This window comes from Vanellus vanellus (genome assembly GCF_965231255.1).
Source record: "Vanellus vanellus genome assembly, chromosome: 4".
Taxonomy (NCBI): Eukaryota; Metazoa; Chordata; class Aves; order Charadriiformes; family Charadriidae; genus Vanellus; species Vanellus vanellus.
In genome coordinates this window covers 36919644-36936235 of record NC_138909.1, presented here as the reverse complement: position 1 = coordinate 36936235, position 16592 = coordinate 36919644, and the positions used below count along the sequence as shown (strand labels likewise).

At 38.8% G+C, this 16592-nt stretch overlaps 1 protein-coding gene across 1 annotated transcript in view; it reads left to right on the top strand.

Moving 5' to 3' along the window:
- DCHS2 (dachsous cadherin-related 2) overlaps positions 1 to 16592 on the top strand; it is a gene marked incomplete at both ends in the record, with an annotated part of 121761 nt that overhangs the window by 88092 nt on the left and 17077 nt on the right. Inside the window, 6 exons of the mRNA XM_082482587.1 lie at positions 399 to 1239; positions 2198 to 2437; positions 7352 to 7486; positions 7739 to 7948; positions 9202 to 10059; positions 15712 to 15822. Of these exons, the coding sequence (XP_082338713.1) occupies positions 399 to 1239; positions 2198 to 2437; positions 7352 to 7486; positions 7739 to 7948; positions 9202 to 10059; positions 15712 to 15822 (2395 nt within the window). The remainder of the gene's footprint in view (positions 1 to 398; positions 1240 to 2197; positions 2438 to 7351; positions 7487 to 7738; positions 7949 to 9201; positions 10060 to 15711; positions 15823 to 16592) is intronic.

Genomic DNA, 16592 nt, shown 5'->3' with positions numbered 1-16592 from the left:
TGCGTTTGGGAAACTGCATAACGTACAGTGCTTTCTTTGTCTCATCTGTCCCTGTGATGCTGTCCTATGCAGAAAGACAGTTGGAAGTGCTTCAGAGTAGGCGCAGAGATAGCAGCATTCAAAGTGTCTGTCTCTGGACCCCTGTGATTCAGAGGGTGAGAGACTGTCTTGTCCCTTTTTTTAACATGGGAATGAAAGATAGTCCTTGGACAGTCATTCCGTAACTCTATTTGAGCTCTTACAGAGTATGTTGAGTTTGTTTTCTGGCTTTGAGGCATACTTAGGATAAACATAGTCACAAATAATAAATGATTAAACTCTCACTTAAGGGAAACCATTTTCATTACACTGTTCATAATAACAATGGCAAAATATTGCAGTCTGTGCTTTTGTTGCAGGTAATCCCACTTCCCAGTGGGAGCTCTGTCTTCTCTCAAGATTTCAAGCACTTTGTCATACCTGAAAATTGTAAACCTGCACAAGTGTTGAATTCTCTGAAGTGGCCTGGTAATCATCTAACAACTAACAGGAAACTGCATTTCAGTATCGCTAAAGATGATGATGATCTTCATTTTGAAATAGATAGCTTGACAGGAGCCCTTTTTCTTTCCAAGGAACTAGACTATGAAACAGCTTCGCACTTCCTTTTGCAAGTTATTATAAAGGATTATAATAATAATCCTCCACAGAATAACACTGTCTTCCTGAGTATCAATGTAGAAGATCAGAATGATCATTCTCCGTACTTTCAAGATGACTTTGTAGTGATTGGCATAGAGGAAAATGTACCTGTTGGCACTCTGGTTTATACATTCAATGCAAAAGATGGAGATGGCAGTTTTCTGAACAGCAAAGTACAGTATTCCCTAGGAATGGGTAACATGGGTGAAAATCCATTTGTTATTCACCCGTCGTATGGCACCTTGACCACAGCTTTTCCACTAGACAGGGAGATTACTCGCTCTGTGATCCTTACAGTGTCTGCGGCAGACCAGGCAATAAATCTGACTGATCGCAGGCTTGATTCCCTGGCTGCGAAAATTGTTATTTTAGATATCAATGACAACAGTCCCAGTTTTACGTCTTCGGCTCTTTCCTATGTCATGGAGGATGTGGAGGTGGGCTTCCTTGTGCACCGCATAATTGCAAAGGATCCTGATGAGGGAAGAAATGGACAAGTTACATATCACATTCTTTCAGGAAATGAAAACAAAGCATTTGTATTGGATAAAGTCACAGGTACTGTTGCTTCTGTTCTCTGGAGTTTCTCGTACTGTGCTTCTTGACAGTAATATTCAGGAGTCCATAGAATGCAATACTGAAATGTCACATTACTGTGGTACTCTACCCAGGTGACTTATCGTCCTCAGGGGTGATTACCTTGGGCAGAGCCTGACACGAGCGAGCGTGGCAGTACTATGTGCAGTAGGCAAAGCTCAGTGAGACTCAGCTTAAAAACTTCTACATGACGCTTTTACTGTGTTGTGTAGATGTGCTGGAGTGCCTTCCAATAGCACATTGAGGAACGCGGGAAGAAAGTGTGTGCAGTGAAATCATTCTGATTTTTGCATGATGCATACTTAAAGCATGTGCATACACATATGTTGCTATATGTACACCTGAGGAATGGCAAAGTCAAGATCAAGGAATGTGCATTACACTGTGGGTGGAACATGTTCAGCGGAGGCTCAAAGGGCTGGTGAATTTCATTCTTCAGCCCTCTGAAATTCTCTGGTTCCTGAATGAATTCTGTAACTGTTATACCATCTGCACACAAATGCAAATCTCACCCTAATAGTTGCAATATTTTCTGGTTCTTATTCTGATTTTGAATCTATTACATGATACAGCTGACACTGATTTGTAGAGCTCCTCACTGCATAACTTCTGTGCAAAAGAAGACAAATATTTAAGTTAAATAAAGTTAAAAAGTTAAGCCCAAAGTTAAATAAAAAAGAATCTCTGAACTTCACTTGAATATTCCGTGAATCTCAGTTTCCCTTGATGTCAAAATGGGTATTTCTGGGCCAATTAGCATTTTAAAGGGAATCACGGGTAATGATTGACTCCAAATTTGGAAGCCTTGCAGCAGTGGCACAGCCTGCACAGTGATGCTATGTTAAAGCTGTGAGTGCTGGAACAACTGTATCCTAACCTGGACCAGAATACTTTTTTTAATAGTTTTTCTTTATAATAGGACTCTTAACTACAGCCCAGCTTCTGGACCGTGAGATTCAGGAGTGCTACAGTTTGACAGTCATGGCTCTTGATGACGGCAGCCCAGCTCTCTCTGCCACGCAGGTTCTAACCATCATTGTTCTTGATGTGAATGATGAGACCCCGCTATTTCTGAAGCAACTTTATGAGACTTCAGTTCGTGAAAACCAAGATCCAGGGGAGTTTGTCATAAAGGTGGAAGCTGTGGACAGAGATGCAGGTAATTTCTGTCCTTTTGCTATTAATTTCATTGTGGACCATAATAGACTGATCAAATCTTGCTGGCTGCTGTGGTTGCTTGTACAGCCGTTGTGCTTTTCCCAAGGTCATGTATGACATGGCTTTTGGTTCAGACCCTCAACCTTTATTCAATGCTTGGAGGTATTCTGACTTGCACACTGGGGTAGCTTCAGCTCTGACTGGTATATTAAGTGTAAAATGTGTGCTTGCATGACGCAGAGTAGCTCAACGTACTGTAGCTTTCATGTGAAAATATGTAAAATTATAAGTAATGTTCTCTGGTTATAAATCAGAAAACAATGTTCGACTCAGTTAAAGTTACTTTGAACGTTTTGTTGCTCTCAATCGGGGCGTTTTCAATAGTTTAAAACAGTTCACTAGACAAGGGTCCAGGTTTTGTAACAGAACCGGCAAATATGCACTACTCTTTTCTGACCAGAGAGGGGCACTGTCATCCAAGATTTTCCAGCTACTTGAGCTGTGAAGGGATGGTGGAATCTGCTCTGGATGACTTTACATACATAAGAATGTTAATGCATTGCTTTTCAAACGTACGCAGAACGGATGAGTGAGAAGGGGTGGTTCATATGCTCTTTGAATCGCAAGTAAGGACTAAACGTGAGAGAGTCTTTGCTAAGCAACAAAAAATTCCCTCCAGTTCTTCAAGTACCTGCTCCTCTGAAATGCATATGATATTACAGGTGGTCTGTGTGCTAGAGAGAATCTTATCTTGAGAAATACCACGCACACTGCATTACAGTTTGTGTAACATGAAGCAGTTACACAGAGTCAGGGGTCTGCAGTAGAGATAAAATCTGGAAAGGGAATTAAATATTACGATACTGCTGCATTTGGCCCAAAGTTTGTCTCAACTCCATGAATGACTTCCTTTTTACTTTGGGTGTGCTTTCTGCACATCTTTAGAACTCTTTAAGGTCATGCTATCAAAAAAAAAAAAATAGATGCAACAAAAGAGCTTGTTATCAAAATAATTTTCTGTATTCGGTAAGATTTGTCATTTTAATGTAGGGGACATATTGATTACAAAAGGCTGATGTGAGCGCACTAGACATGTTATATAGAAGAGACATAAGTATGTATTTAGAAGTTAGGAATGGGTGGGTAGCCCTGTCTGAAAATCTTCATGACAGCTGAGCAGTGTTACAGTTGACCTCTGTACCTTGCTCTTCCAAGTATTTTCTTTGTTTTGTGGATCACACTATTAAAAAAAAAAAAGGCAATATTTGAAGTAAAAAATTGCAAGATAGTAGAGAAAAGAAGTGGGAATTTGCTTGAATTCCTTTCCCTCCTTTCTCCATCCCTTATATTTATTTATTGCACATCTTGTGGGAAATACAGAAGAAGGGAAATTTTGGGAGCTGTTAGAAGGAGGGAGTGGGGGTGGCTTGACAGGGTGGAGAGGAAGGGCATTCCAAGTGTAGTGGGTGGCACAGTGTGTGGCTGCCTGTGCAGACACTTTGGGCTGGAGCACTGTTGTGGCTGATGGTTCCTTCCTGCTTTTTTTTTTTTTTTAAGTACATTTTTCAGTAACCACAGTCCTTCTGTTGGGTCTTTTTTTTTTTTTTTTTTTTTTTAACATTTGCCTGATTTGGTCTCATGTCATGTTCGTGTAACAATATTGTTCCAAACAAATACTGAAGTGATGCTTATAATGTAAGAAAATAGGATTTCTGTAAGAGTCATGTAAACATAATGCTACTCTTCTTACATTTTTGGAACAGAATTTTTGAATAAGATGACTCCTCTCATGGTATTCCTTATTTTTTACATCACATTTTTTACTTTATTTTTATTAACTCTTTAAATTGCTGTTCACATCCCAGTGATATTTGCATAGACTCAGTAGAGGACTTTCCTCCCACCACAGATTTTTATATTTTTATTTTTATTTTTTCCACTGCACATGTTCCCTGACTGACCACAGGGAGGAATCATTTTTACTGGCAATATCAGCTATCATCAACCTTTTGTTTTATTTACCTTTCTATTTCATTCCCTATGAAGGGAAGAGGAAGCGCTAGCAGCCCTCACCTTCTTCGTGTTTGACTCAAGCTTTAAGGTAGCTTCCAGTTTTGCTTGTAATGGTAATTTTTGCTTGTAATGATTTTCTTTCATGTGGATATCCACGTGGATATGGGAAAGCAAAGACAGCCACAGCATATTTAAGATAGGTCAGGCGTTTGTCTTAAGATATGTCTTTGCAGAAGCTCTGAATGAACTGAACTAGCATTTGTCACCGTCTGCTTTTAAGCCGATGCGTGCCTCTGTGATTCAGTAGTTATGGCTGGAGCCTTAGCAGGAAAGTCTCAGAAGGTTAATAAGGACGTCTGACTTTAGAGTTATGAGACAGGGCTCACTGCTATTCACTAGACATCTTGTCTTGCTCGTATTCATGGATTATCATGGTTTTAACAACACTAGTATTATAAAGATGAGATTTGAGCCTAGTTTGGGGGCAGGGGGGACATTTGTTCCCATTGCTGCTTCACTGGTGTTGGCATTAGACATACCCACAGTGTAATGCCATGGCTGCCACTTTGAAGAAGCTGTGGGAGTGCAGGGGCTGCCTGCGCTGTGGCAGAGGAACAGGAAAAGGGGCTGAAGCTTTTCCCGGGCTGCAGCTCAGGCTCCATGTATAGACCCTGTCATTTGGTCTGCAGGGAAAGGGGTCCTTGCCACCAGCAGGTGGCAAGGAAGGGACTTAGCTCCTCTTCCAGCTCATTACGCACTGGAAGAATAGTTTGTTTTTTGTTTCAGTTCATAATTTCAGCCCCCAAAATGTGACTTGCACTACTGAATAATTAACCAACAGGCTGGATCAAGTGCAAACGTGTCAGCTGCTCTGCCACGGTATGTGACTGTGTAGAGTCATGACACTCTTCTCTTGGGCAGGGTGTGCAGCTTTCTCCTACTGCTAGATGTACACTCCTAGCAGATGGATATGAGGAAGTAGACAGTATGTGCGTGGCAAATAAATGTACTTAAGTTGTCATGTATCTGTGTCCTCTAAGGATTAGAAGTTTTAATTTCAACGATGTGTTAATAGTCAACTTGGATGGCACCTGCATGTTTTTTTAGGCACTGTCTGTAAATAATGTCCATTGTGAAATCTGCCAGTGGAGGCACTGGGTTGAAGCAGTTCAGTTGCAGAAGACCAAGGACATATAGTTAATATCAGCCCTGCGGTGTCATGTTTGTTTTTTTTTTCCATCTGTAGCATTGGTGATTAAGGATAGATAAATGCAGACGGAACTGTGGATATCTTTTAAAATGTAGTTGAATGGTATTTAATATGGGCAGATCAGATAGTGTGTGTCGGTAACCTTAAACTTTCAAGACGTCCTTACTGCTGTGATTTTTCTCCTTTCTTCTCAAAATCTGGAAGGATTTCTGTAACATATTTTTCCTTCTGCTGTGAATTGTATGAGTATGTCCCTCCCTTGACTCAGTTTAGGAGCAAATGCATTTACAGTAATAATTCTCTTAATCAAATGTCAGTAGTGTTGTCAGCTATTTAGCAAAGCTATTCAAAGGCAAACAAAGGAAGTCATGGCTTTTAAAAACTGTAGGCTCTGTTTCTTCTCTCACACTGGTGTTTCTCCATCAACTCCAGTGCAGATTGTCTTGTTTTCAACTGCAGCAGATGAGAACAGGCAGGAAGTGTTTGACTCTGAATAGCAGTTTTCGTATGATGATGAGTGCTGTAGTTTTCCAGGTGCGCCAACTGTCCCTACCCTACTAAAGGACTGATTGTTGGTTGGAAAAACACAGAATGATTGAATGAAACTTACAAAAATTTGGGAGGAGGAGGGGGGGAAGAGCACAATAGTACAAGCCTTTGAAGTATAATGTAGGATTAAACTTATTAAAGTTAATGAGTGCGATGTAGATGACATTATAATTTCCTTAGTAGGGTGTTGAAACTAGAAGAAATATGAAATAAATTATTTTATAACCATAATAGGTAAGAATGTGGAGTCACGTTTCTTGTTCAACTCAGGCGGTCAGCTTTGAAAGAAAGGTTTTTAAAAGCCTGTACAGTTCTAGGCTATTTCCTACAGAAAGACATGAAGGTTAATATCCCTGTACTATATAAAAATGGTAGGTCTGATTAGGAACTGAATGGATTTGGCATTCAGAAAAAACTTGGAGGGGAGGAAACTCTTTAGCCTTCCCTTCTGGAAATCCTGCACGAGTTTATAAAACCAAGCAGTGTCATTTCAGAGCCTGGCAGTCTCAAAGGCCTGAGATGTGCTGTGGGAAGGCCCCCCAAATTGGCTTTTCTGTTGAAGACAACTAGGAGATGGCTACCCTGTGAGCCCTGATGGGATTTAGGCACCTGCCTGCTCAATATTATGAATATTTAGAACTGGTGGGCGTGCCAAGAAGTGGGTGTATTATCTGAATGTGTATACTATTCAGTGTGGTACTGTATAGGGATACTTGCATTGGCTGTGAGTGAAGTTAAATGGAGAACCAGAGCAGATACTTCGCCTGACATCCTGCTGAGAAATTAACTACCTCGGGGAGTTCAAAAGACAAATGCATGGATTCCACGGTCTAAGTTAATGCTCTCTTGTACCATGTTGATATGTCAGCTTGTTCAGAGACATGTCCTGAATGCTTAGAAATGTTGCTGGGGTCACTCCGAGTGGCTGGAAAACTTAGGCACAAAGCAGCATCTGGAGAGGGATTTTGAAGATCCAAATTTAAAAATTTATGCTAATGGAGAAACAGTTACTCACTGCGTTAAAAGTAATAATTTCATCCATAACCCATTTCCTGGGGAGGGAGAGAAGAAAGAGATAAATCTGTAGACCTGAATGTGAGGAGAATGTCTGTGCTTTACTAAGACTTCCATTCTGCTTTTAAGGACTGAATTCCTTGCTTCGATATGAAATCTTACCAGGAACTGGTTATGAGAAATTCAAGATGAACTCGGACAGTGGAAAACTCCTAACAACCGCATCACTGGACAGGGAAACCCAGGAGGTTTTCAGCATTAAAGGTAACAGTGTGAAACATCTATGAGTGCCTGTAAAATGTGAAGTGAGAATGGGTGTGGTGCTACTATCAGTGTTACTTTTTCTTCAGGCCATCTGAATTAGATGGAAGTGGTAAGATTTTCAGGTACGGAAGAGCATGGGCTTTTTGCATAGCACAAATAACTCTCCTATTCTGCTATTATTAAGGAACATCTATTATTAAGGTTGCACCCACAACCACTGTATAAAATTTGCATTCTTTTAATTAATCTTAGTTTTGGTTCGAGACGGTGGAACCCCGTCGCTGTCGAGCACAGTGACAGTTATCTGCACAGTGCTGGATGAAAATGATCACTCTCCCACATTTCTTCTTCCTGCTTCTGAGATCCATGTTCCAGAGAACCAACAGCCTTCTGTCGTTTACATTACTCAGGCTGTAGATATGGATGCTGGCAATAACGGAGCTCTAAGATACAAAATAATTGGTAAGTTACACTCCATCATTTTTGTTAGTATAAATCAGGAAGTATATAAACAGCAGTATCCAAGTTTTAGACTAGTCTTGATTTTATAAGGCCTCCCTAGCTTCCATTTTGTCCACATGCTTCTTTCATGTGGGGGAAAAAAAAAAAAAAGATCTTTCACCCCTTTGTCAGCATTAATAAGCACTTTCCAGGCATACTTTCAGTCTGCTTTCTGGATTTGAAATAGTACAGAAAAGAAAAAAAACTACCAAACGCTGGAAGGAGGCATTAATCATGAAGGCATAATTTTGTCCTTTTTGTTATAGTTGTGGAAATTCTGAATGTAAATATACCCTTGCAAATAAGTACACGAATTAATCTAATTGTACTTATTTAATTTTATTTCTTTAATTTTATTTCATGAGAGCTTCTTTCACCAGCAATTAGTAATGTCATACTTGGTTTTCATATTGCCAAACTCTCCCTATGTCCACTATGCCAATGTAAGCTCCACAGCTGTTCATGCCTCCTGTAATGTCTCTGCACAAATACAAGTTGCTGTGCTTACTTTGGTTTGTGGCTCTCAGCAATAGCTCAAATGTAGGCAGATAGCTACTGTGGTAACAGCCAACACATTTTTCTTTGAAGAAACAGTTATGAATTCCTTTATGTTTTCTTGGGTTTAATTTCACGATCTTTTACAATCTTTAATTTAATAACCTTTGGTCTTTCTACATGTTATAAAGTATGTATGCCATTCACTGTTACTAAAAACGCTGACTTTTCTGTCGACTGCTTCATATTTACTTCCCCCTCCCCATGCCCCCCAAATCAAGACCTTGCACAACTATTCACTTCCCAGAGACAGGTTTGTAGAAGAGAACAAGAAGCAAGTAATTACAATTGTCAGCAATGCTTTATAGGTTTCTGGAATTTGTAACTAAGGTTGGGAAGAGGTCACTTTATGCAGCAGCATAGTTGCAGGAGATTTTATAAGGTGTGTTGCTTTGGGAAAAGAGACATGCATCTGGCAAAATAGCCACTCTGTAAATTGATATGATATTCTGTATTTACTGTCATTGCCACCCACTGATTTAAATTAAATGCAGGTTTTAATTCATATAAGAGGAATAAAATATGTGAAAGGCACATGAGCACACCAGCTGTACGAGCAATTGGATCATGTTATTGCAATTAACATAGCAGTATTCACAAGGGATTCTTTTTTCAAAAGTAATTGTTTGTGATCATTTTATTTTTTATGTGTTTGAAAGGTGGAAATGTTGGCGAATACTTCACACTAAATAACACTTCAGGAAAACTGCTGGTCACTCGTAGCTTAGACAGAGAAGACGTCAGCAATTTCACTCTTATAATTGAGTGCCGTGACCTAGGCAGTCCCTCGAGAAGCTCCACTGCACAACTCACTCTAATGGTCTTGGATGAAAATGACCACAATCCATTGTTTGCAAAGACCCAGTATCAGATCTCCGTGACAGAAGACGTAGAGGAAGGCTCAGCCATCCTGGACCTCTTTGCTTCTGACAAAGATGATGGCCTGAACGGCGAAGTTACGTACTCCCTCATTGATGACACCTTTGGAGCATTTGCTATTGACAGTGTAACAGGGTCTATAGTTACTACAAAGGCACTGGACCGGGAGACCAAATCTCAGTATACATTTAGGGCTGTGGCAAGTGACTGTAGCACCCATTTGCCAAGAAGCACCACTGTCAGTGTTGTGGTGCACGTTGATGATGTCAATGACAATGATCCCGTTTTTTTTCAGAATCCTATCAGGGCCTTTGTGCCTGCTGAAACCCACGTGAATGAGACGGTAGCCACTGTGAGAGCGGAGGACGTGGATCTGGGATCAAATGGAACTGTTGTTTTTAGTTTGATGACAGTGGAAACTATGTTTCAGATCAATGCAAAGACAGGTGACATCATTCTTCAGGAGCCCTTGGCTTCCAAGGACTTCAGTACCCAGCTGCTAGTGATGGCTTCAGATCAAGGTATCTCACCTCGAACAGCCACAGCTATGGTCATTATCTTTACAGAAGAACAAGAGGAGGAGATCTTATTCAGCCATAGCCTGTATGAAGCAAGCGTGCCTGAGAACAGTGCAGCAGGTGGGCATCAAATCTCCATTTGCATTCTTGCAGTTTTAAGTCTCCCCTCCTTTTGGAGTGGTACTTGTAATGAATAGTATAGGGAAACCTTTTTACAAGGAAAAGTTAATTTAGATATATCAAATACCCGTCTGCCCTTTTCCTGTGCACTGGTATGAAAAAGAAGCATCATCTGTTAGTTGGAGGTATTGTCTGGCTCTTGAGCTTGCTGCTCATGTACAACAGTGATGCTCACATTAAACAGAAAGCTCCCTCGTCCCCTCAGCCTGGGAAGCCCTGAGCATCAGTGGGTTCACTCTTTTAGCAAAATGACTTTAATGATGAGTGGATGCACATCAGCTGGGATGACATGAGTGGCGTGTACCAGTTGCAACATGACATTTCTTGGTTTTGCAAAACCCTTCATGAACTGTAATAGCTTTTAGAGATACTCTAAAACCTTATTGAAGTTTTTGATTTTCCAGAAGAAGGAGAATGGGGGGTAGGGTGGGGTGAAGGGGAGAGAGAGAGAAGTTCAGAGGCTGTGGTACCTTGTCACTCGGACAGGCTTCTAAAGTGTATCTCCAGGTAGAGGCTGTGTTATCGAATGCTACCTATAGACAAACCAGCTTCAGTCACAAGGTGCTTACAGATTTATTTATTTTTGTTCTGTATAATGATGAGAATTACTGCTCATTCAGAGAATCATTCAGAGAATATTGGTAGTTATGCCTCCTGCCAATTAGATATGGTAACTACTTTTTCCTGCTTCAGGGGATGGGTTCATCTTAATGAGGGGCAGAAAGGAGTGCCTTTCACATTTTTCTGCCCACAAATCCCACTGTACAATTGACCAGACTTATTTAGAGATCTGACTTGCACTATATTCTTGATTCAAATACTGCCTCATGAGGTTCACCTTGAACAAGTCGTTTATCCTCTTTATAGTTCAAATTACCCTCAGTAAAATGAAAGCAGTATTTCTTTGTATCCTAAGGGTATTGTGAGACTAGTGAATTCTTAGATCTTGAATAACAGCCTATATATTTGATTATGAATGAGTAAAAAATAAATGTGTTAGTAATTTTGGAAAACCAATCAATATTCTTGGATAATTACGAACAGAATAGCGAATGAAGGGTGAAGATGGTTGTTGCAGTAATTACTGCTGTGATTACGCAGCTGTTGCTTCCTCTGTGCCTATTTGGAACTACAAGCCAAATTTTCAGCAGTGTATTTTAAGATAAAGATAATGCTGTATTACTGATGTTTCAATTACCAGAACAAAAATAGGCAATAAGGTAAAGATTTTTTTTAATTAAGTGACTTTTTTTTTTTAACCATAGATGAAATATTTTTGTTTCAAGCTATTTTTAAAAAGCTGTGATGAGTGATCAAACCACCAGGCTAGATCATCCTTCTAGCTCCCTCACTGTTTGTTAAAAAACATGTGGGATTCTGAAAAAAACAGGAAAGAGTGGAGCGTGCAGTAGCCTGGTGGTTAAAACACTCTCCTGAAATATGAAAGATGTAGATTGAGGTCTCCTCAGGCAGAGGAGCATTTCTGCTCCATACTGAGCACTCTAAGTATGGAACCTATGGGATAAGAAGTTCTTTAATTTTTTTTTTTAAACCAGTGCTTCATTTATTTCTTCTATTAGAAATGAAAAAAAAAAAATCCTTAAACACGTTTGTCCTGACATTTAAAAAATACTTTTTATTCCTTGAGTTTGACCAGCATTTACAAGTCGTTTTGAACACCCTAAAATTGAATTTTTCTGTGAACGAGTCACACACACCCCAAGGCCTCCAAACCCTGTTTTACTAGTGTCAGCAGTTGTACCGTAATTAATCGTGTGTCACTTTGCAAAGGAGAGTCTGCCCTGGGAGAATTGCTGCTTCCAGAAGATAACAGTTTGCATGTCACCACAATGTGTGTTAATCACTCGTTTTCTGTTTGTTTTTTTTTTTTTTTTTTTTTATTGATCTACCCATTGAGAGTCAGTTGTGGTGATGTATGGGGGCCCTCCATCCTAGGTGTCTGGAAAGCAGAGAGACCAGGGTGTTTCCAGAGGCGAGCCCTGGGGTCTCCAATTTTGTCTCTCCTTTGCTGCATCAGTGTTGTATTTTCAGAAAGTGTTGTGAGAACCTGTGTGCCAGGCTTCCCAGGGCAGTAAGGTCAAGGCCCTGGCGTTTCAGTCTTTTCAGGAGAGATGGGCTTAACCTGCACTAATCCTGCATTAAAACTTCTTTCTAGTTAAGAAAAAATAAGAGGGAAGATAGATTTTGTTAGGAAACAAGTGTCAGTTTAAAGAAAGAAAACAGAATTCAGACCTTTATAGCAGTAGACAAGCTAATCTAATCCTAATTTTTCCTAAGTGTAGATGCATTCATGGGTCAGGCTAGACAATCCAGCCTGAAATTATGGAAAGGCCCCAAGGAACTGAGGTAGGAGTGCCATAATCAGATTGTTCTCCCATTCAATCTATTGAAAATATAAATAAGATTCGATTTTAAGTTGTTTTGATTAAAGGAAATTTAGCAAAGCTTCAGGGTAAACAGGAGGGTTTCATCCCAAAATTTTAGTTTGTGTATTTAATAAAAGTCTTTTTGCTAAGGAGATCAAATTCTTCTACGAGCATGAGAGATTTTACCAAATAGTAATACTCTTTTGGCTCTGTTTGTAGTATTTTCTTATTTATATGAGCATAAGTAAATATCAAATATTTTACATTTCAGTGGGAAAATAGCATGATTGTAATTAAAACTCTCTTAGAAGTTAGCTTACAGGATATATGTGATCCTGGGACCCCTACAAGTATGAATGGTACCAGTGTATTCAGTCCAGGGGAGATTTACATTACATACTGATTATTTGTAGAACTGGTATTAATAAATGTGGCTTTTCCTCCTAATTTTATTTCTACCTTAACTAATAGAGTGGGAAAACTCTAAGTTTATTTTTAAAAGAATAAAAAAAATCTGAATAGTATAAACGATGAAAGCCAAAGCCAAGGGTCCTTAGTTTTCATTTAGTCTAAACTTGTCAACTGGGTGAGTGCCTCAGGAATTGGTCCTTGTGGTCATATTTTCTTTAAGTGTTGACCTCCAAGTTTAATGACCTTCAGAAAACCCCATTCTTCTACTTTTTGTTTAATATTAAATATTTAATATCTGTAAATATTATAAACTGCATTACAACAGGCACTTAGAAGCCAGTCAATAAATAACCAAGTAACTGCAGTCTCCAGAGAGTAAGAAACCTTTATTATTCACCAAGCTTTCACTGGAAAAAGTGACATGACAAAGGAGGGAAAAAGAGACTACTATAATGAGTACAGAAGAGAGAAGAAAAACAATAGGTTATATAGTAGCTCATTTCAGGTGTGTATGTTATGTCCAAACACAGAGTGCAACAAAAGTTTTTGAGTCTATTTGGCCAGGTAGGTCAATACTGTCCACACTGCCATACTCGAGTTTCAAGTCAGTAGGCATAATGTAAAGGCTATGTAAAGCCCTTGAGATATTTCCAAATGCAATCAGGTTGTCTGATTTAACTGAAAAAAACCCCTGAGTACAAACATTTAAAATCACTCTTCACTCCCTTTAATATTCTTAACTGATCCATAAATTCATTGCATAGCGTTTTGAGCCAATCTGGCTGCTTTCTGCTGTGATCCTGTTCTCCCTCCTTCCTAGCAATAGCTGCAGTGCTGATCTTATCCTCGTCGCACTGTTTCAGTGTGCTTTGCAGCCAGAAAGCTAGCTTTCTCCTAATATTCTCCACTTTATGTGTTTCCTGTTATGACCTCTGCTTGAAGCAGTATTTGAATCACGTGTACTTGAAACTGCAAGCTTCAGTGGATGGGTACTGTCATTTGCTATTTACCTGTAAAGGGCCTTTTTGTGTCACAACAGACCTCGGAGTTTGGTCATGGTTTTTTGACAATGAACCGTAAAAATGTACTGTTTGAAGGAGTCGTTTTCTGTGAAAGGTATCAGAAACAAAAAAACCCTGTTTTCTGCCAAAAAGTAGTTGTAAACGATTTTGAAAACAAGTCATGAAAATAGGAAAAATAGGAAACTTAAAGGACTAGGATTTGAGGACCCAGAGCATCCTGCAAAACAGGGATTCAAGTAGAAGTGCTGCTGCTTCCTTTACTTTTGGTAGTTTTTCTTAAACACACAAGCAAACAAACAAAAAGTTTTCTGACAGCATTAGAAGATAAATAGTGACATTCTTTGGACCTTGAATTTTTTTCTTATCTTTAACTCTGCTCTGAGGATGCTATGAATGATTGTCCTTGCAGGCTTCTGTAGTAAATCAAAGTTGCCCGGCAATGAAAATTCAACCTACAACCCGCTATTTTAGTTCCAAAAAAAAAAAAAAAATTAGTGCAGCATTCGTATCAGTCTTTACCTATCGGACGGTTGGATGTTACTTCCCTAACTTTTCTAGTAAATATCTTATAAATAGATTGACTCGTACAGAAAATTATCTGTCAAAATCAGCGTATTTTTGCTTTTGACAGTCAGATTTTAGGATCAAATGACAAACCACTGAAAAATTTCTGGTTTTAAATATTAATAAGTTACAATGCTAAAATAAAAAAATGTAGAAGATAGTTTTAAGAGGAATGTTTCCTCTCATTTTTACACTAAAGATAAAGTCCTTTCCTCCAACATCCAGGACACTGAGTATGAACAGCATGCCCTTTGTAATGTAATAAAATAGCTAGTTGCCTGTAATGCTGCTTGGAAGAGTTCAGGTTGCACAGTAACCTCATTCCATCACAGTTGCATGGAATCAATTACAATTAAATTAAATAATTAAAATCCATTAAAATCAATTACCATATATACTAAACAATGCTGTAACTCACTTGAAAAGAATAATTATTTGGAAATCTTGGTAATGCTTTTTAAACTTGCTACATTTTTGTTAGACATGATGATTCTGAGCAGGATAATGTATTCAGATCCACATTTTTCCTGTAATCCTATTTCAAACAGGATTTTTATTTCATGTTTCTTGTATTCTATATTAAATCATCGTTCTTTTCATTGAATTTGGCTTCTGCTTGAATTGACACATAGCTATATATGTAGTTTCATCTTTTCATTCTCTGTCATAAGATGGCTAATTAAACGTTTTTTAAGAATATTTCATTTAAAATATTGTTCAAAAATCCAAATTGAATTCAGATAAATGAAAGAAAAATAAACTCTTAATGGTGATTCAGGGGTAACGTGCATTCCTATGATGCACAAAAAAAGGACTGTTTTCCTTAAAAGAATTCATGAAAACGTGAGATTTAAATGACCAAAGACAGCATAACCTGAATAAAAGGAATACATATGACTTCAGGTAAGAGGTAATTCCAGTGGTACATGGGAGTTTGCAATTAGGAAAAGTTAAAACTCATCATTTTACTTAGGCAGGTGATGAAGTTGTGGTCAGATAAGTAATTTACTGGGCAAGGAGGGATAGACAGTGCCTTGACTATGAAGTTGTAGTGTCAATGAAAGTCATGGAAGAGTTGTTTCTATGGTCTACTATTTGAATTCATGAATAAGCACCTGCCTGTGCATCTGCTACGAATCACAGTAATATAAAATCAGAATAAAACCTTCTAAAGTGGACATGATGAAAATATCTTATTGCTTCTGTAGGTACATCACTTCTAACTGTAGAAGCTTATGAACGCAAGTTTACAGGAGAAAATATAAAATACAGCATCTTCAGTGACAAGGAAAGCATATTCTCCATACACCCCATTACAGGTACATTTTTTAAATATTTTTTTTTCCAAGTGTCTGTGTGTAGCTTAAAGAGTGTGGTCTCTAAAATATAGCAAGTATTACTTAGAGTATTACTCTCCTGTTAACAATGAATAAATCATTAGTAAAACCAAGGATGTGGAGATACTTGCACTATTGTAAAATTGTCATGGAAAGAAGTTGAACACCAGCATACCTGTTTAAAACACTCAGTTCTGAGTAACTAATGATCACCAGGTATTGGGAGTTGATAAACTACTGCTTTGTGACACAAGGTGAGACTCCATCTTGTTTCTCATCATAAAGTGGATCAAAAACTTAATAAACATAATCCTTCAAAATACTCCTAGTGTAGGAAGCATTAGACCCTTGTTGAGGCTCTTTGTTTCAGACAAACCTTGACAAGTCTGAGTCATGTTTGTATATTTTTTTGGCGATTGTATTTACGTTCTGCATCAGGTCTGCTTTCACCTGCTCTTCAGTCAGGTGCTTCTGATGGCAGGAGAGTGGGGGGTTCCCCATGTGCGTTTACGTGCTCTCATCTAAGGCATGTGAGAAAGCATAGTTACTCTGGTTGCCCCCCCAGCTCCTAAACATCTGCAACAAAAGAGTTTGCTTTCTGAATAGCTGGAGTCTTTCTGGGATGGCATAGACAGCGTAAGCAGTTTTCCTCAGAAACAGTGTACATAGGTTGTACTCTTGACAAATGTCTTTCTCCCTGAGTTCCTGGAGGCTTTAATTTCTGATTATTCTGAAGTCTCCAGGCTTCGAGT